We start from the raw sequence: 20,420 nt of genomic DNA on the forward strand, positions 1-20,420 counted from the left end.
AAATTAATAATATTTTAATAATTATAATAATTATATAATAAAAAGATATAAATATATAATATTTTATTATAATATATAATAATTTTAATATTATATAATTAAATATAATATACTTTAATTTATCTAAAATTATCTTATATTAAAAATAGTATAAAAGTCTATATAATAAATTATTAATATAATATATTAATATATTAATAATTTTAATATAATTTTTCTTACTTATAATTCTTATTTTTTCTATTAAAAGTATATTTAATATATATTATCTAATTAAAATAATTATTTTAAAATAAAAAATATCTATATTATAAAGATTAATAAAAAAGATTCTTCGCGATTATAATTATTATTATTTAATAAATATTAATATAATAAATATATTAAAAGTAGCTATAATTATAATAAATAATAAATAAATTATAAAATAATTAAAATAATTACTAAATAAAGCTCGAGTTTATAATCTATTAAAAAATAAGATAAAATACTTAGTTATATTAATTAAAGAGTTCTATAGAAGAAAAGAGTAACTAGATATAAATATACTAAGACGTATTACATAATTATATTACGTAATCGTCAAGACGCTAAGAGTTACGTAATTCGAATTTTAATAAAGTTATTCTAAAATCAAATAATGTGCATCTATTTTTTAATTAAGGCTGTCGACTATCGAGTAAGCGAACTTTAATAAGCGATATTTAAATTCCATGCCTTTAAAAAGCTATAAGATCAAATTTTTTCATTTTTTCATTATTAAAAAGCGCAAGTTGCGGGCTATAATTTAGAAAAGAATATAAAAAATTTAATAGAAAATAGTAAAGTTATTAAAGGGTTAAAAGTAAGAGTAAGAGATTTTAATAGTTACGAATACTAATTTTTTTACCCACGATATCTAATTAAAAAGCGTAGATCTAATAAATTTATAATTAAATATATATATAAATTTATAATTAAATATATATATAAATTTAAGATTTTCTAGCTTAACTCTATCTTATTCTATTATATATATTAATAGCTAAAGAAACTTACTAATCGAAAAATTATTTAAAAAAAATCTTTTATTTATATAAAGGCTAATCTAACTAGATTAAATAAGAATCTAGAAAAAAAATTTAATATATTAAAATAAATGAATTTTAGATTAAAATTTCTTTATATTTATATTAGCTTAATATTAATTATAAACTCTTTAATCTTAAACTTAAATAATATTTAAAGTTAAATACATTATAAATGTATTATAAATATATTATTATTTATAAGAACTTTAGAACTTTAATTAAAAAATCTTAAATATTAAAGAAGCTAAATTATTTATATAATACGAGTAAAGGCCTATGAATTAAATTCATAACCGGGTTTTTTTTGATCAGGGCTGTCGAGTAAATTTGGTGAGCGGTCTTTGGTGAGCGGTCTTTGGTGAGCGATCTTTGGTGAGAGATATTTGAATTCCTTACCTTTGAAGAATTATAAGACCAAATTTTAAAATATTTTTCTTTTAAAAAAGTACAAATTGCGCTCTATAATTTGAAAAAATAATTATTAAATTTTAATAGAAAATAGTAAAGTTATTAAAAGGTTAAAAGTAGAAAGAAAGATTTTGATGGTTGCGGACGCTAATTTATTTACCCGTGGTGTCTAACCAAAAAGCGTAGCGAACCCGAATTTATGATTGACTGCATATACAAATTCAAGGTTTTCAAGCTCAGCCCTACCTTATTCTGTTATATATACTAATAAAAAATAGTATTTTAATTCTAATAAAAAATATATTCTTAAACTTAATTTAAATTATATCGAAGTATAATTTATAAATATTATTAAAGAAGAGTTAATTATAATCTTTATCTCTATCGTTAACTTATAAAATTTTATAAAAAACGCTATTAAAACTTCTAATATTTAATATAATATATTAAAGATTTTAATAAAAAGCTTTCGAATTATTAATTAAAATATTAAAGTATTTTAATAATAAAATAAAGAACTTAATTAGAATATTATTTAAATTAAAATAAAGATATTAATAATTACGAGTAAAGGTCTATAAATTAAATTTATAAACGTTTCTTTTAATTAGAGCTGTCGAGTAAATTTAATAAGCGATCTTTAATAAGCGATATTTAAATTCCTTATCTTTGAAAAACTATAATATTAAATTTTAAGATTTTCTCGTATTTAGAAAGCGTAAATTACGCAGCAAAGATCGCTTATCAAATTTACTCGACAGCCCTAATTAAAAAAAAACGATTATGAATTTAATTTATAAACCTTTACTCGTTCTTTAATATAAACTTAAATAGTCGAGTAATAATAATTTTAATAAAATTCGAAATTATTCTATTTCCTTCTCGATTTAAATATATTAATCTCCCTTTTTAAAAAATTCTAAAATTCTAAAATTCTAAAATTCTAATTACCCCTATTTTCTTAATCATTAAAAAACTAAAAAAAAATCTGCGAATTTGGCACCCCCCTATAATTAAAAATCAAAAATTTGAATTTTCCTATATAACCTCACTATCACTTATTTTTACAGTCTAAAAAATTTACGATATCTACTTATTATATTAAATAATCTATCTTTAAGTTTTAGAAAGATTTATATTTTAATCTTATAAGTGAAATATTAAAAGTGAGAATATATCGCGAACTTGAAAAATTTATCTCGGCTATTTTTTTATTGCTAAGACTATTTTAAAAAATATAAGAATTTATTAAATCTTTATTCTATAATAAAACGAATAATTAGAATCTTTTATAATTCGAGATTCTTAATCTCTTATATAATTATTAAAATCTAGAATTTTTTTAGAACGTTATAAGTTATCGTTGTAAGGCTATTTAAGAAAAGTACTTCTTTATTTTTTGAAGAGAGGTGCTAAAATCGCGATTCTAGTTTCCTAATAATTAAGAAAATAGAGGTATCGTAAAATTATAAAAATTATAAAAATTATAAAAATTCTATAAATAATAATAGTAATAATAATAATTAATATAAAAATACTATAATAGATATTAAGATTAACTTCTTATTAATTTAATTTAACTTAATTTAAAGTTAATTAACTTTTTAGAAACTTATTATTAATATAACTTTTCTTTTTTCTATTTAAATTTTACTATTATTTTAATTAGTTATAAAACTTATTTTACGCTTTTTAATAATTTAAAATTTATAAAATTCGATTTTATAGTTTTAAATTAAAGTATTTTCACTCTTCGAGAATCGAATTTCATCTCGAAATTAAAATTTAATCTCGAAATTAGATTTAAAAATTAATTACTTTTTATAAATTTAATTTATAAACTTAAACTTATAATTAATAAAAGAATATTAATAATTTATTTAATTTATAAATTAATTCAATTTTTTATATTATAGTAATTAATAATATACTTATATTTTAAGATCGATAGATACTTATTTAATATATAAGGCTCTATCTTATAATAGATTATAAAAATAATGATAGGGGAAAACGCGTAAAAACGCGTAAATCGGTCATTTGTTTTGACGCGTACTAGACGCGCCCACCGCGTTCAACGCTCCGCCGCTCCTGCGGCTCTCGCAAAATCATGAGGGTCCCTTTGACACAAAGACATACAGTTATGCCACACTCTACAGCCCCAGGGCCAATGCGACCTGAAGAGGTCGACGAAGACGACATCCTCCCGGACGCGCCTCAGCAAGTTTCAGACCATACGAAAGAAGAGGGAAAGACGGACATGACCGATAGTGCATCGCAATCAGAGGATTCAACAAGCGAAGCACCGAGGATAGATGTAAAGGTCGAGGACCTTTTTGACGACGCTGACGACGATGAAGAGGATGAGTTCTCAGGCTCAAGAGTTCTAAATCCCGGAAACGAAAGCAGTCCACCAGAGGCACCCTTGTGAGAATGTCTCTGCTCCAAGTGGATGCCGGTTTCTAACTTGGACTTCCAGGCCTTGCGCTCAGTCTGCAAAGTACACAGACCCAGAGGTCATGCTAGCCTTCTACCAGCGCCTTTTTCCGTTCCGGTACCTTTACCAGTGGCTGAACCACTCAATGAAACCATCGAACGATTTTGGTCATCGGGAATTCGCGTTCACTCTGCAAAATGACGCGTATCTCAGGTACCAAAGCTTCCCCACAGGAGACCTGTGAGTATACTGCTATTTCCTTGCGTCACGCAAAATTCATTCCTCGCAGACTTCGGAGGGAGATTCTACGCCTCAACCCTTCCCGTTTTGAGATAGGTCCAGTCTACACAGCAAATCCTCGGGATCGCAAAACTCTCCGCAAATCCACTGCTTTTCGGCCAATGGCAAAAGAATTGGTCTTTGACATAGATCTGACGGATTATGACGAAATACGTACCTGTTGCAACAAAGCAAATATCTGCCACAAATGTTGGTCGTTCGTCACAATGGCCATTAAGGTCGTGGATGCAGCGCTAAGAGAAGATTTCGGATTTCAGCACATCATGTGGGTCTATTCTGGGCGAAGAGGAGCCCATGCCTGGATCAGTGACAAGCGAGCAAGGAACATGGATGATCAGAAAAGGAAAGCGCTCGCAGGATATCTAGAAGTGATCAAAGGTGGAGCACAAAGTGGCAAGAAGGTCAATGTGAAGCGGCCTCTCCACCCACATCTAGCGTAAGTCGCCTTTGATCGAGATCTTGCAATACAATATCTCCATTTAATGCCTAGCAGTCGGAGTCTTGACATCTTGAGAGAACACTTCCAGCGCGATATTTTGGAAGACCAGGACCCTTGGGCCGAACCCGAGAAGGCAGAGCGTCTACTTCGGCTGCTTCCTGATAAAGTATTGAATGATTCTTTACGCAAGAAATGGGATGCAGCCCCTGGCCGGTCAAGCGTCAGCAAATGGGCTGACATAGATGCCCTTGCGAAGACAGGAGCCAGCAAGACCCTGGATGGCAGAGCTCTATTGGAAGCAAAGCAAGACATTGTGCTTGAGTACACGTATCCGCGCCTCGATGTTGAGGTCAGCAAAAAAAAAATACATTTACTGAAGTCTCCTTTTGTCATACATCCGGGGACTGGAAGGGTCTGCGTACCCATCGACACTAAGAGACTAGCAAAGTTCGATCCTCTTGGAGTGCCAACTGTGACGGAACTTTTGGGTGAGATCGATGCGTTTGATGGGCAAACGACAGAGGAGAGCGATGTCAAAAAGACTCAAGACTATGAGAAGACGGGTTTGAGGCCGTATGTGGAATATTTTAGGACTTACGTCGCTGGGTTGCTTAGGGAGGAGAAGGGTGTGAAGAGGGAGAGGGAGACAGGCAACGCGATGGAATTCTGAGACTTTCGTAACTAGGCTGTGCAGATGATTGGCCAGTGAATGAGATACAGTTGTCAGGTACTCAATGATGTGTATAATAAATCTGTATTCGTAGTGTAAAGAGAATACTATCTACTCGTTTCCACCCCCATTTGCACGTTACCCCCATTTGCACGCTCTTAAATTTAATAAATTCGATATAAATAGTTACTACTACTATAGCTATTACTATTTATTATTTATTTTAATAATCTATTATTATATTCTATTATAATAGCTAATATTATTAGATTTAAATAATTTTTTATTTACTTTTTATTATAATAGCTACTATTATAATATTATAATTATTATCTATATATTTAATATAATAAATATTTCTACTTTAAATTTTAATATATCTTAATATTATCTTATATTTAATAATATATTAAAGTTTAAATATAATATTAAAATAATATATAGAAATTTAATTATATATAATTATTATAAGTATAAAGTTTATATATAATAATATAAATAACTCTATATTTAATTTCTTAATATTATTAAAATATTAGAAAATATAAAAAGATATATATTTACTAGTTAATAATTTACTACTTTAAATAATTATTAATAAGTTTATTAAGATAAAGTAATAAAAAGAGAATAAGATTTAATATAAATAAATATATTAAGAATAAGAATAAGTATTAATTTAAATCTATTTAGAAGTAATTAAGTAATATTAAAAAAGAAAAATATTTATTAAAAAAGACTACTATATCTCTTATATATAATATATTACTTTTATTAAACTTTATATTTTTATAATAATAATAGCGAAATAAATAAAGAATTTTTTATTAAAATTCGAGTTATATAAGTCTTAGCGATTATATAATATAGTTATATAATACGTCTTAGCGTATTTATATTAAGTCGCTCTCTTCTCTATAATAACTCTATAATTAATATAATTAAAAAATTTATCTTATATTTCTATAGATTATAATTTTAAGCTTTATTCGATAATTATTATATTATAACTATAGAGATCTATATTAAAAGTTTTATATATATATTAAAACTCTTAATATTCTTAATATTTTTAATATTCTTCGATATTTAATAAATTCCTTAAATAGCTTTATTTTTTATTAATAATTCTTTATATAACTATATATATACTCATTAACTCGCTTATTCAAATTATCTAGTTATATATTCTCTTTAAAACGATCTTTTCTATACTTATTATCGTCTTTTAAATAAATAACTTCGATAATATATCTAAGTATACGTTCTATTTACTTCTAAATTCTCTCTTATAAAAGCTTATATTTTTAGTAAAAAGTTTATCGCTTTTTAGTCTCTTTCTAAATCGTTAATAGATTATTTTAAATAGTATATCGCTTTATTTAAGATTAATATAGCTTAATATAATTTAGATTTAACGAGTTTTTATATTATAGTTATCTAAGTATATCTATAAATATAAAGATTAATTTCTAAAACTTTAAAATATAGATCGAGATCTTATCTTTTATAACTACTATATTAAATCTATTCTCTTTATATTTTTAAATAAATTTTAAAAGTAATAAAAGAAGAATCTATATCTAATTAGCGAAAGAAGTTAAAGAATTTAAAGAAATATATATAAATAAATCTTCTTCTAATAGCGATATTAATTAATTTCTTCTTTCTTTTCTATAATAATAACTTTCTTAATTTCTACTATAAATCTCTATTAAGACTTTACGTTAGAAAGATTATATAAGTCTATATATCTTATATTAATCTAAAGTTTTTACTATAATTTCGTCTTAAGCTTTAAAGCCTTATTAATAATAGCTAATTTCTAAATATATTTCTTCTTTTAACTATTATTTTAATCTTTTAAATATAATATAAACTCTTCTTATCGTATAAGAAATATCTCTAGAATATAAACTTTATAGCGTCTATAAAACGATATCGAATAGCGAACTTAATATAGATCTTATCGAGCTAATACTATTATCGTATTTATTCTTATTAAGAGTTTAAGACTATATTAATCTTATTAATCTAGATTATATTTTCTTAATTCTCTATAGTTTAATCTTTATATTATAAAGCGAATTAGTATTATAATTATAGCTATATTTATCGCTAAAGATATTAAGACTTAATATAGCTTAATATAACTTAGTACTTAATATCTTAGCTATAGCTTTTCTTAAAAGAAATATTATAACTTTTATTATTAAAATCTTATATTTATATTTATAATATAATAATTAATAATAATATTAATATTCGATTCGAAAATAATATATCTAGCTATTATTTTAAATCGAGATTATTTTAATAATAAACTAATTAATAAAAATCTTAAAGGATTTCGAAGTATATTAATCGCTTTTATTTATATTTATTCTATTATTTTAAACTTCGTTATCTTTAAAATTATTTTTTATTAATTTTTAATTATAATTATATTATATTAAGAAGCTTAAAAAAATATTAATTTATTAACTCTATAATTAAACTAATTTTAAATATATAAATAATTAATTAAATTTTAAAACTATTATTTTAATTATATAAATTTCTAAATATAAAATTATTTTAAAAGAATTTAAATCTTATTAATTTTATTAAATATCTTATTAGAAATAATTTTAAATTCGCTTAATTATATATAAATTACGAGTAAAGGCCTATAAATTAAATTTATAATTATTTTTTTAATTAGGGCTATCGAGTAAATAGATAAGCGATCTTTAATAAGCGATATTTGAATTCCTTGCGTTTTAATAATTATAAGACTAAATTTAAATTTTTTTTTTTTTCTAAAAACCCATATTTTATTCTATAATTTAAAAGAAAACCTTAAAATTTTAATAGAAAATAAAAAAGTTATTCTAAAATTAAATAATGTGTATCTATTTTTTAATTAAGGCTATTCGACTGTCGAGCGATCTTTAATAAGCGAACTTTAGTAAGCGATATTTAAATTCCTTGCGCTTTAATAATTATAAGACTAAATTTAGAGATTCTTTTTTTATTTAAAAGCCCATATTTTATTCTATAATTTAAAAAAAAATCTTAAAATTTTAATAGAAAATAAAAAAGTTATTCTAAAATTAAATAATATATATCTATTTTTTAATTATCCGACTATCGAGCGAACTTTAATAAATAATATTTTTTTAATAATTGCGAACGCTAATTTATTTATTCGCGATAATTTAGTCGATCTAATTAAAGAGCGTAGTAATTCTAAATTTATAATTAGCTATATATATAAATTTAAGATTTTTAAGCTTAACTCTATCTTATTCTTTTATATATACTAATTAATATTCTAATTAATTTATATTCTAAATAGAAGATTTAAAAGATTTTTAATTAATTTTTTTTTAATAAGATATTAATTAGATTTAAAGTTTTTTAAGATTATTCTTATCTATAAAAGTAATCTTAGAAATTTTATTAATATTAATCTTATTTTTAATAAAAATAAAAAAATCTATTAAAATTAAAAGAAATAATTCTTTTAACTCTAAAAATCGTTTTATTATAAACTCTAATAATTTTATATTTATCGAATCTTTTAAAGTTATAGAAAAACGTTTAATAATATAATTAGATATTATAAAATATATAATTAATTAAGTCGAAAAGTTAATTGAAAATCGAAAAAATTTAAAAAATTTAAAAAACTTATAATATTTTAAAAATATCTATTAATAAGATTATATAGTTATTTTAATAATTATTAATAGATTATAAGCTCGAAAGCGAGTAAAGTAATATCGAATATTCTTATATTTTCTAATATAAATATTAAACTAAGTCTTTAATAATTATTTATAAATAGATATATCTTATAACGATAGCTTATTTTTTTAGCTCGTATTTATTAATAAGAGAGCTATTACTATTTAATTTCTATATAAAAATTATCGAATTAAAATTCTTATTTTATTCGAGATTTCGAAATAATATAAGTAGATTATTAAAAATTCTTAGATTATTTTAAGATCTTAAAATAATATAAGTAAATTATTAAAAACTCTTAGATTATTTTAAGATCTCGAAATAATACGAGTAAAATATTAAAAACTCTTATATTATTTCGAGGTCTCGAAACGGGTATTTAAAAGCCTTGATACTCTTTCTATTTTCTCTATCGAGGTTTTTTATAGATTTAACGAGATTAAATAAATAATTAATCTCGAATATAAAGCGTAAATTTAAAAACTAATATATATAGAATACGATATATTAAGATTTAGAGAATCTAGCTTCTAAAGCTATCGAGAAGTATTATAATATTAGCTTCTTCGACTATTATATATATATCGCGTATTACTAAAGCTAGTAATTACTAGTTACTATTAACTATCTATTTTATATATATAAATATTTATATATTTTATCAATTAATACTTAGTCTTTTAATTATAATTATTCTTTCTAATATATCTAATATTCTACTTTTAATAATTTTAATATTCTTATAAATATATATTTTTAAATATAAAATAAAATAAAATTTCTTTTATAAAAATCTATAACTATCTTATAGATATTATATTAAGTATTTTCTTAATAAATAAAAGTATATAAATTCTATAAGATAAGATTATAAGAATAGATAAACTTAAGATATATATTTATTATAAAATTTATATTATATAAGTAGATGAATTATATAAGTAAATAAATTATATAAGTAAGTGAGTGAGGTAAATACGAGGCAACCTCTCGGTACTAAGTTGATCTTGCGTCTATGAATATAAGGTTATAAAAGCTTCTGTAGACTGTCAGACCCTTAACATTAGTCCTTCGTCGAAAGTATTCACATTTTCGTTTGAGATGCTCAGCGTCAGTATCCTTGTTATCATTCCTTGCATCCTCCAACATGGAGTTGATATTCCTTTCGTTCAATGCTTTCTGAAGAACATTAGCTCTCAGAGCCAGGTGATGCTCTAAGCCTGCCTACATCAAGACAAATCTTGTAATCCTTGAACAGCGACTGGCATTCATCCATGATTGATTCCCCCCGTAAGTATTCTGCATTTCAATTAGAAGAATGCAAAAAGAGGAGACGATGATTCCTTACTGTCACTGTACCACTTAAGGAAACATGAGTCGTAGCGCCTAGAGCCACATTAGATAGACCTGTGCCAAGGCCAAGGATACACACTCACTCTTTGACTTCATTACACTCCGGTGCAAGAGAGGAGGACATTCTATGCAGGTCTTGAACAATTTTTGAGCATTTCTAGAGTCTGCTGAAAAAACCTCGCAGCTTTCAGGCCTTCTTGGCATAATGTTTAGAACGATTTTGGCCGAGGCTCTGCGGAAGCGCTAAAGCACGAGCTTAGGATCCTTGCAATAATCTACAAAACGCAGATCATCAACCCAAAATACTCGTCATTCAGATGATTCCACTTCAGCGGCGAGTACCTCTCTTAATGCTTGTTGGCGATCATTTGGCATGAGTTTTCCGGTCATGGCTTCAGATGCTACCTTCAAGGACTTGATGAATAGCATTTCTTTGGCCTTGATTAATACCACTCGGACTGCCAGTCAAATATCAAACGAGGATCTCCCGTTCCATCGTTCCTCCAAACCCTCAATTGTGCCTTTGCTTGAGCAACGAAACTCAAGACTTCTCGGCCTTGCCCGGAGCCTTATAAGCTCTGCAGCCTCAGGCACCGCGGTCACCGACCCTTACGTTGTCAATGCGGACTCCGTCGAAGATAATTGGAAGGAAATTGTAGATGTGGTCGACAACCTCCTCGAGAAAGCCGACGCTTGTCTTGATGAATACACTGGCGTCATCAGAAAGTTGAGCCCAACTCAAGAAGAGCAAATAAAGAAAGCTGCACCTGCTCCTGGGAAGCAAAAGCCTGGCAAAGCTTATCGCACGCAGAACATTGCAAAACCTCAACTGTTGTTCGAAAAAGTCCCTACCAACGACGAGACAACTCCATTCAGACCATTGCTACGCATGAAGCCTAATGCCATCGTCCCACTTGACGAGAGCCTCAAGCTCGTTGCCGCTGAAGATGGTTCCACGCAGTATGACCTACAATTTTATTTGTCTTCGAAACATATTGTAGCACCCTTGAAAGGACTGATTGACATGCAGCTTAGGTACAATCACCCATACGAAATCGAGATCAGAAATTCTCAGTATCCTCTTACCACCCGCGTGAAAGTGCACCCAATACCTTTCTTGCCGTACGAATGTTCAGAAGCGACGTTGGTTGACACACCCGAGACATTGCGTTCCATGCTGGAAGAACTTAAGTTAGCAAAGGAACTTGCCGTCGACCTAGAGCACCATGATGAACATTCCTATATAGGTCTAGTATCGTTGATGCAAATCAGCACAAGAGACAAAGACTGGGTAATTGATACTTTGAAGCCATGGCGGGAGAAGCTTCAGGTGCTCAACGAAGTCTTCACAGACCCGAAGATACTCAAAGTAAGCCCGCAAGGCTGACCTGACGATCTTTCACTCATTCCAGCAGGTTTTTCACGGTTCCTCAATGGACATGATTTGGCTGCAAAGAGACTTCGGGTTGTACGTTGTTGGCTTATTCGATACTTTTCATGCGTCGCGATCCTTGGGGTACCCAAAACATGGGCTGGCCTATTTGCTGAAACGATTCGCCAATTTCGACGCAGCAAAACAATACCAGATGGCGGATTGGCGAATACGGTTCGAATGCAGTCTAATCAGTCAAACCTCTGCCATCTCACACTGACTTTATGGGGTAGACCACTTCCGGAGGAGATGTTCAACTATGCTCGCTCTGACACCCACTTTCTACTCCACGTCTATGACAACATGCGCAATGAGCTCATCGATAGGTCGAACACCTCCCAGGAAGTCGGTGACCTTATTGAGGTTGTTATGAATCGCTCGAAAGAAGAAACGCTCCAGCGTTATGAGCATCCAATATATGACATACACCGTGGGTCAGGACCGATGGGTTGGTACAACATGCTCTGTCGTACGCCAGCACTGTTCAACCGGGAGCAATTCGCAGTATTTACAGCAGTACACCAATGGCGAGATCAAATTGCCAGAGAGGAAGACGAGAGTGTTCACGTCATCATGCCAAAACATGTTCTTTATAATCTTGCCAGAGAGATGCCTGTCGACATGCCTACTCTGCTTGGTTGCTCCCATCCCATTTCCAAAAGCTTTAAGCACCGCAAATCAGAAATACTTGCCGTTATCAAGAAGGCGAGAATGTTGGGCCACCAAGGGTCTGATATGAAAGAGTTCATGCATACAATGCAGGCTATGACTGCTGACCGCTTCTCCAAAGTAAACGGGTCAGAGCAAGTATTTCCAGCACTTGCCACTGCAAAGTTGGCACTCCCGCCTCAGCTACAACGTAATTTGAGCAGGTTGCCAGCTCAGAGTAGGGATTCGCGTTTCTGGGGCTCCACCGTTCCAAATGATATGGATCAAGGAGCAACCGCCCAGGTACCAGGGGAGGGCCTTTGTCTAGCATTGCCGATGGCACAACTTACTGCAGAAATCTTCGAAGATACAAATGCAGCCGGCGCATTTGCTACTGAGCCATCTAAGACCAGTCCTGGCGCCCGTGCTGAGCATCAATACGTGAAGGACAGGAAACCTAAAGCAGATGAGGTATTCGTTGTCAAAGAAGCTGGGGATAGCCGTAAACGCAAGGCAACTGATTCGTACGATCCTCCGAAAGCAGCGTATTCAAGACCCGAAAGCAACGCGGCCAAAAACGCTCAAGAACGCGCTGACGAGGTCGACACGCCTCCCACTATCGAAAACGAGGGGCAACACGATCAAAATTCTAGGGTGTTGAGTGCAACGAAAGAAGAAAAGCGCGCTCGGAGACTTGAGAGTAAGCGGCTGAAGAAAGAGGGGCTTCGAGAGAAAAAAGATGCCAAGAGTAAGAAGCCTAGAGACCTAGAGCCAATCGATTATGCAGATGCTCCATCGGTTTTACATGCCCAAAGAGACAGCAATCGGATGGTGACAGGCAAGGAAATCAATCCTTACACCAAATCGGGTGATGCTCCCAAGGGAATGCGAAAGGCAAAGAAGGAGCAAGAAGGCAAAAGCTTTACGTTCAAAGGTTGACGCTGCGGATGCAGGTGCTCAGTCTAGACACGCAGAATATTGGGAGCAGCGATGATGTTTACTGAGTTGTTCGCTTCATGAAAACAGCTTGTCTAGTCTGTAGCATTGCATATCTATCATGTGCGACGCTTCGGTTTACAGAACCGTGCTCTATTCAGATGGCAGCTACTCGGCCCCAAGGCCGGAAGCAGAGAAGCTCGTGGAGATCCTGCACAGGAAGAAGATTCCGCCTCTCATGACCCCACAACGGCGATCGGTTGCCTCTAAGGTTACTCACCTCGTGAAGGAGTCGCGGCGCTGCACGTCAACTCCAGTCAGCTGAGCTTGTGTGTATGTACCCGAATGCAAATATGTTAATGAAGATATGGATCTATGCAGAAGAGATGAACGATGGACATGATAATGAACGCTGATGTGGCACGTCTCATCCTTCGCTTACTACGAGTACCTATACTGAAGGCATGATTCCCTGGAATCCGCTGGTTTATTTATTTTTGGTGGTAGGAATGACAAGCAGAATGATTACCAGCGTCAGCACTCCTAGATCCGGATACAGTCGCTGCCTGTCGCACATATCTGCAATCAATGTCGATCTTGTTGCGGTCATCTTACCGATGGATGTTCACCATTCGATCGACACTATTATCACACTTTTTTTGCCATTAAACGATCAATGAAAGAATGCAGAAGCTTAGAACAAATATGTGTGCAAGCGTAAGATACGAACGTACTCGTATTATAAATGACAGTATAGTACATGGTAGAACACCCCGCGAGCTAAGGTACCAATTGCCTTTGCTCCCCTAGCGCCATCCAATGATGATGACCTCCGGTTGGCCATGTCATTTAACATTGACTTCTCATCGCAATTGTTTACAACCCGCGTCTCTCCATATCCTCGCATCCCTCTCCTGTAATTCGGGTAACATCCTAGATCAATTTTGCTGCATCTTGCTGCATTGCCCTCCGCTCCTCTCTCTACGAACGCCAAAGTCAGGGTTCCCCTCATGTCTGCTTACTCTTAGATGCCGCCCAACATTCCAATACTTCATGACAGAAAAAGAAGCCTCCAGCTAGGAGTGTCTGCTCGGACTGATCCCAAGCTATCACGGCTTCGGCAGAACAGCGTTGCGCATCCCACCCAATTCCCTCCCGCCCTGGATCACTGCAGGTCTGAATTAGTCCCGCGCTGTTGGCGAGCTTGTGAAGGCGAAGCACATCCTATCAAGGCCACTGCAAGCGACAACCCTCTCTCGGACCTCCGAACCGAAGCCCCTACACTGTTCCTGAATCAGGTTCCTATGCGAGTGTAACCACGCCTACCAATCGGCGCTGGGCGACATCCCTGAATCCAGCCCTCATCGCAAAATCTACCTCCAAGGTCAACAGTAGGATGTCTGTAGCAATTATGCCGCATCTCTCTCGGGCGTCGACGTCCTCTTCTTCATCCCATGTCCCTATTTCCCGCCAAAATACCGTCTCCTCTAGCGATGGACGCTCTGCGCGGCAGTCGAAGAGGTACTCGACCGCGTTGTATCTATCCATGTCAGCAAAGGAAAAAGATCTAGAGATCGAAGATGATTTAGCAAGAGGTAGGAAAGAAGCCAAAAATCAGCCAGCTATTCGCTGACGGATCGCAAAGCCCAGAAGGTCCAGCGCGACTATAAAGCTAAAATCTCCAGTCAATCGAAAAAGAATTTCGTACTCGAAAAGGATGTTCGATATCTTGATTCGAGAATAGCGCTTTTGATTCAGAATCGCATGGCATTGGAAGAAGTACTATTTTCAAGTGCGCACCAGTTGTGATTGGGCTAAAATTGCGAACAGCAAAACGAGGTCGCGAACCATCTCGAAGATGCCGCAGATTTGCAGGAAGGTTTCTTCCCTAATGACGAAAAAACCCAAAAATACGGCAATCTGCTCTTTCTTCTCCAATCGGAGCCTCGACATATTGCACACCTCTGTAGGCTGGTCACGATGGCCGAAATCGACTCTCTGCTGCAAACCGTCATGTTCACAATATATGGTAATCAATACGAGAGCCGAGAAGAACACCTCCTGCTGACCATGTTCCAATCTGTACTGACATACCAATTTGATAATACTCCCGATTATTCCTCCTTATTGCGGGCCAACACTCCCGTTTCGCGCATGATGACGACTTACACCAGGCGCGGACCAGGACAAAGCTACTTGAAGGTCGTACTGCAAGACAAGATCAATCCGGTGATTGAACTCAAGGACGTGGACCTGGAAATTAACCCACTGAAAGTGTACGCAAACATGATTGAAAGGGAAGAGGAAGACCCTGGCAGTGTGTCTGACTCACTTCCAAGAGGCGTGACGGCCGAAGAAGCCGCAGAGAACCCGCGTGTTCAGGAGATCATTGCACCAAGACTCATGAAGCTAATTGAACTTGCGAATTCGTTCCTGGAGAAAATCATCCAAGGGCTGGATGAGACACCATATGGTATACGGTGGATTTGCAAACAGATTCGCAGCTTGTCGAAAAGAAAGTATCCTGATGCAAACGACCAAACAGTTTGTACTCTCATTGGGGGTTTCTTCTTTCTAAGGTTCATTAACCCGGCTATCGTCACCCCGAGATCCTACATGCTCATCGACGGTCAGCCCGCAGAGAATCCGAGGCGGACGTTGACGTACATAGCCAAGATGTTGCAGAATTTGGCGAACAAGCCGTCATACGCCAAGGAGCCGTACATGTTGAAGCTTCAACCTTTCATCCATCAGAACAAAGAGCGAGTTAACAAATTCATGTTGGACCTCTGCGAGGTGCAAGATTTCTATGAAAGCCTGGAAATGGACAACTATGTTGCTCTTTCCAAAAAGGATCTTGAGCTGTCAATCACGCTCAATGAAGTCTACGCCACACATGCATTGCTCGAAAAGCATAGCGCTGCGCTTGGGAAGGACGACGACTCGCACCTGAATGTCATCCTCCAAGAGCTTGGTCCAGCCCCGGCTCAGCTACTAAGGAAAGAAAACCGTGCGATTAATCTGCCCCTCTTCAGCAAATGGGAGCACGCCATCGACGATCTCACCGCTGCTCTTGACATCACCCAAGAAGAAGTGTACTTCATGGAAGCAAAGGCAACCTTTGTACAAATCTTGAGGTCGCTTCCACCTAATTCATCTGTCGGCCGGCGGCCTTTACGCCTTGACCGCGTTGCTGAAGCAGCGGCGACGCTGAAGAACGATGCCGTCATGGTACGTAAGGGCATCAGAAGTATGGAACTTCTGAGCCAGTTGCAGGAGCTCCGGGTTGTTGATAAATCGGACGGCTTCTCGCTTCTTCGAGACGAAGTCGAATCCGAACTCATTCACCTCGGCTCTCTCAAAGAGAAGGTGCTCGAAGAAACCAAGAAGCTCGAAGAGGTCTTCCGCACCATTCGAGACCATAATAGCTACCTCGTAGGGCAGTTAGAAACTTACAAGTCTTACTTGCACAATGTTCGGAGCCAGAGCGAGGGCAAGAGCAGAGGCAAGCAGAAGGTGCAGGCACTGGGACCATATAAATTTACGCATCAGCAGTTAGAGAAAGAGGGCGTTATCCAACGGAGTAATGTGCCCGAGAACCGCCGAGCTAATATCTTTTTCAATTTTAACAGTCCGTTGCCCGGGACGTTCGTCATCAGTCTCCATTACAAAGGTGAGTCTATTACTTTCCTCGATAACAGTTGAGGTTGCGAAGTTGCTGATAATATAAATGACAGGGCGAAATCGCGGTCTACTCGAACTGGATCTCAAGCTCGATGATCTTCTTGAAATGCAGAAGGATAATACGGAGGCGCTCGATCTGGAATACGTCCAATTCAACGTAACAAAGGTTCTGGCGTTGCTGAACAAGCGCTTCGCACGTAAGAAGGGATGGTAACGCCTGCCAGAGGAATGCAGCTAGATTCCCTTTGCGCCGTTTGGAGTTAAATCTAGGGAGGCAATGTCGGAGTTGGCGTTGTCCCATTCAGGCGTTCGTTTGGAGATCGGGCAGCAACGCATTGGCGAATTTGGATACCATATTCTTTGGCCTGAGTCACGGCTTGCTTGGGGCAGGAAAGAACGGTGGGAAGGACGTCGGGGTTTAATGGGTTGAGGATCGTTGAGATTCCCACAAGCGGTGTAAGTCCGCACGCGAACAGCGACAATAGGAATATAATGAGTAATCAATGGTGTCATCCCAGCTGGCTGGGATGATCATCTTGAAAGTTGACGATTGGCATGCAAGGAACGAGCTTCTTCTACGGCTCAGTTGTTTGGGAAGTGCTAGATTTGGGATCAATAATGTAAGATACACGAAGATGATCGGTGTTCAGCTGGCGCAGGTAGAGATCGAACAGCTTCTTCGAAATGTGCTTTGCAGCTGAATATCACTCGACATGACGTTTGGTGGATCAATCGCCTTGCTTTGATTTTGGGGTTTTTTTTTGCTTGATCCCAATCTGCACCTGGTGTTCTCTCCTTTTTCTATCAACTTGAATTAAAGTAGATATATATTATTCTCGATTGAACGTGCCCGCGCTTCCTCTTTCCCTACTGCTTAGAAGCTTCAATATCAGGGGCCAGGACACAAAATTGACCACCTTCGGCCCGAAGACGTAGTTGACAAGGGGCTTGATATTAGATGATAAGGTGTGCAGTGAATGCAAAAAAAAAGGGAGGGTTGTCTCGTGCACGATTGCGATTGGCAAAGTCACTGCTAGGGAGTAGTGGCATTGTGATCCGCGACCGTTGAGCGAGAATGGCAAGAGTAGAAGGAACCTGTAATTGCTTTCGTCTTCCCGGACGTTTACACGTACTACATGACCCTACGGTTTCGGGATATGTATGCTCTTACTCACCATCGCACAACCCCATCCAACGAATATGCCTACAATCGGGTGCACCCCTCCCCCAAACCCGAGGTCCCAGACCCCTCCCAGGACACCTTGACTGCCGCCCTCCACCATGCCACTCCAGACGCACCAAGCCATCCCGGATACGATACCTAAAGAGGTAGGTATAGGGGTTCCCTCAAAGTATTTACTCTTGCCCGTACTGTCCTTTGGTAGAGACGAGACCGTAACGTTGAAGCGGGCAAGGCGGGTAAGCCCGCAGAGGACGAAAAAGGAGAGGAACAGGGTGTCAAGTGGGGTGCGGAGGCCAAGAGCAAAGGCGCACGCTGCAGGTGCGACACCGAAGGAAATCTAGGCGGGATGTCAGCATTGATGCAATGAAAAAAAAAAGGGGGGGGGGGGTAAGTGTAGGTTATGCAGGCTTAGTTTCAGACATTCCTTGGTGCAGGCAGGCAGGATTGATAGTTGAAAGAGGCTTCTCATGTACCAGATCTGCCAAAGAGTCCAGTTCCTGTCCCATTAGACTGCTTTTGCCCCTCCACCGGGCAACCTTGCCGTCCATGAAGTCGAAGAAGAGCCCGAATGGCATGAATGCCAGCGCGGCCCACATGTTACCAAAAGAGTCTGGCGGGCCGAGGCAGTAGCGCATGGAGGAGAGGATGGACATGAAACCACAGAAGCCTACGGTTGGGCATCAGCGATGGTATTGGGAAGGACGCGTGAGGAGAAGCTGCATGGACAGCTCTGAGAGTAAAAAGGAGGACGACGAACCGTTCAAATCGGTGATCAGGTCGGCGAGGTGGAGAGCTCTGGAAAAGACGAGGATCAGTGTGGGACAAGTTCAGTAGAGAATAGGGCGAGCAGGCAAAGAAAGCCGAACTTGATCATGGAGAAATGGCCTGTGTCGGATGCTAAAAGCTTTGCTTGCTTCTCCTGACCTGTATCATGTTCAGCACAATTGACTGGCCACTGGTTCGAGAGCTCTTTAGGGGCAGAGTGCAACAGACTTGGTTGAGGTGCATTTGGGGCTTTCTTGTCCGCGCTAGAGCGGAGGGACATTCTCGAGGTAGGATGCGTGTGATTAGGAAGTTAGCTGGCGTAAAGAGCACGATTTTTACTAACAAGATGTTGGAGTGATAAACAAAGCAAATTGAGTGCGAGTGCAAAGTGGGTTTGCGGTGAAGTCGTTAGCCTTTCCGAGTTCTACTTTTACCCCTATTTTCTTAATCATTGGGAAACTAGAATCGCAAAAAACAAAAAAGTGCTTTTCTTAAATAGCCTCACAACGATAACTTATAACGTTCTAGAAAATTTCTGGATTTTAATAATTATATAAGAGATTAAGAATATCGAATTATAAAAGATTTTAATTATTCGTTTTATTAGTATATATAAAAGAATAAGATAAAGCTAATTTAAAAAATCTTAAATTTATATATATAGTTAACTATAAATTCGAGGTTATTACGTCTTTTAACTAGATCGACTAAATTAGCTCGCTAACTCTCTCGAGCTTTCTTATTAAAAAAATTAATATACGTTATTAATATATAAAATAACTTTTTTATTTTCTATTAAATTTTTAAGATTTTTTTTTTAAATTGTAGAACGAAATCTAGGCTTCTAGAAAAAAAGAATTTCTAAATTTAGTCTTATAATTATTAAAGCGTAAGAAATTTAAATATTACTTATTAAAGTTCGCTTAATAGTCGAATAGCTTCAATTAAAAAATAATAGATATATATTATTAACATATAGAATAACTTTTTTATTTTCTATTAAATTTTGAAGATTTTTTTTTTAAATTATAGAACGAAATCTAGACTTTTAGATAAAAAAGAAATTTCTAAATTTACTCTTATAACTATTAAAGCGTAAGAAATTCAAATATCGCTTATTAAAGTTCGCTCGATAGTCGAATAGCTCTAATTAAAAAGTAGTAGATATATATTATTAATATATAGAATAACTTTTTTATTTTCTATTAAATTTTTAAGATTTTTATTTTAAATTATAAAATAAAATCTAGGCTTTTAAATAAAAAAAGAATTTCTAAATTTAGTCTTATAATTATTAAAGCGTAAGGAATTCAAATATTACTTATCAAAAACTTATTTACTCTTTTAAGAATATCTTTTTATA

General features: G+C 34.6%; 4 protein-coding genes across 4 annotated transcripts; 3 read left to right on the forward strand and 1 right to left on the reverse strand.

The window, feature by feature from the left end:
* Positions 1-3,621: 3,621 nt before the first annotated feature.
* Positions 3,622-5,324, forward strand: HO133_005137 (uncharacterized protein; the record flags this gene model as incomplete). Its single annotated transcript, XM_037296049.1, has 4 exons — positions 3,622-3,905; positions 3,958-4,155; positions 4,205-4,651; positions 4,709-5,324. The coding sequence occupies 4 exons, from the start codon at positions 3,622-3,624 to the stop codon at positions 5,322-5,324; spliced, it is 1,545 nt and encodes a 514-aa protein (XP_037148747.1).
* Positions 5,325-10,797: 5,473 nt separating this feature from the next.
* On the forward strand, positions 10,798-13,428 carry HO133_005138 (uncharacterized protein; the record flags this gene model as incomplete). Its single annotated transcript, XM_037296050.1, has 4 exons — positions 10,798-11,369; positions 11,445-11,778; positions 11,825-12,015; positions 12,075-13,428. The coding sequence occupies 4 exons, from the start codon at positions 10,798-10,800 to the stop codon at positions 13,426-13,428; spliced, it is 2,451 nt and encodes an 816-aa protein (XP_037148748.1).
* Positions 13,429-14,971: 1,543 nt separating this feature from the next.
* On the forward strand, positions 14,972-17,323 carry HO133_005139 (uncharacterized protein; the record flags this gene model as incomplete). Its single annotated transcript, XM_037296051.1, has 4 exons — positions 14,972-15,020; positions 15,071-15,204; positions 15,256-17,098; positions 17,163-17,323. The coding sequence occupies 4 exons, from the start codon at positions 14,972-14,974 to the stop codon at positions 17,321-17,323; spliced, it is 2,187 nt and encodes a 728-aa protein (XP_037148749.1).
* Positions 17,324-18,251: 928 nt separating this feature from the next.
* Positions 18,252-19,337, reverse strand: HO133_005140 (uncharacterized protein; the record flags this gene model as incomplete). The annotated part of the gene is made up of 5 exons (XM_037296052.1): positions 18,252-18,629; positions 18,766-18,959; positions 19,050-19,087; positions 19,159-19,216; positions 19,286-19,337. 5 exons carry the CDS (start codon positions 19,335-19,337, stop codon positions 18,252-18,254), a joined length of 720 nt encoding a protein of 239 aa, XP_037148750.1.
* Between the last annotated feature and the right edge of the window lie 1,083 nt (positions 19,338-20,420).

The sequence above is a fragment of the Letharia lupina genome (genome assembly GCF_014066315.1).
Source record: "Letharia lupina isolate WasteWater1 chromosome Unknown contig_20, whole genome shotgun sequence".
In the NCBI taxonomy this organism is placed as follows: domain Eukaryota; kingdom Fungi; phylum Ascomycota; class Lecanoromycetes; order Lecanorales; family Parmeliaceae; genus Letharia; species Letharia lupina.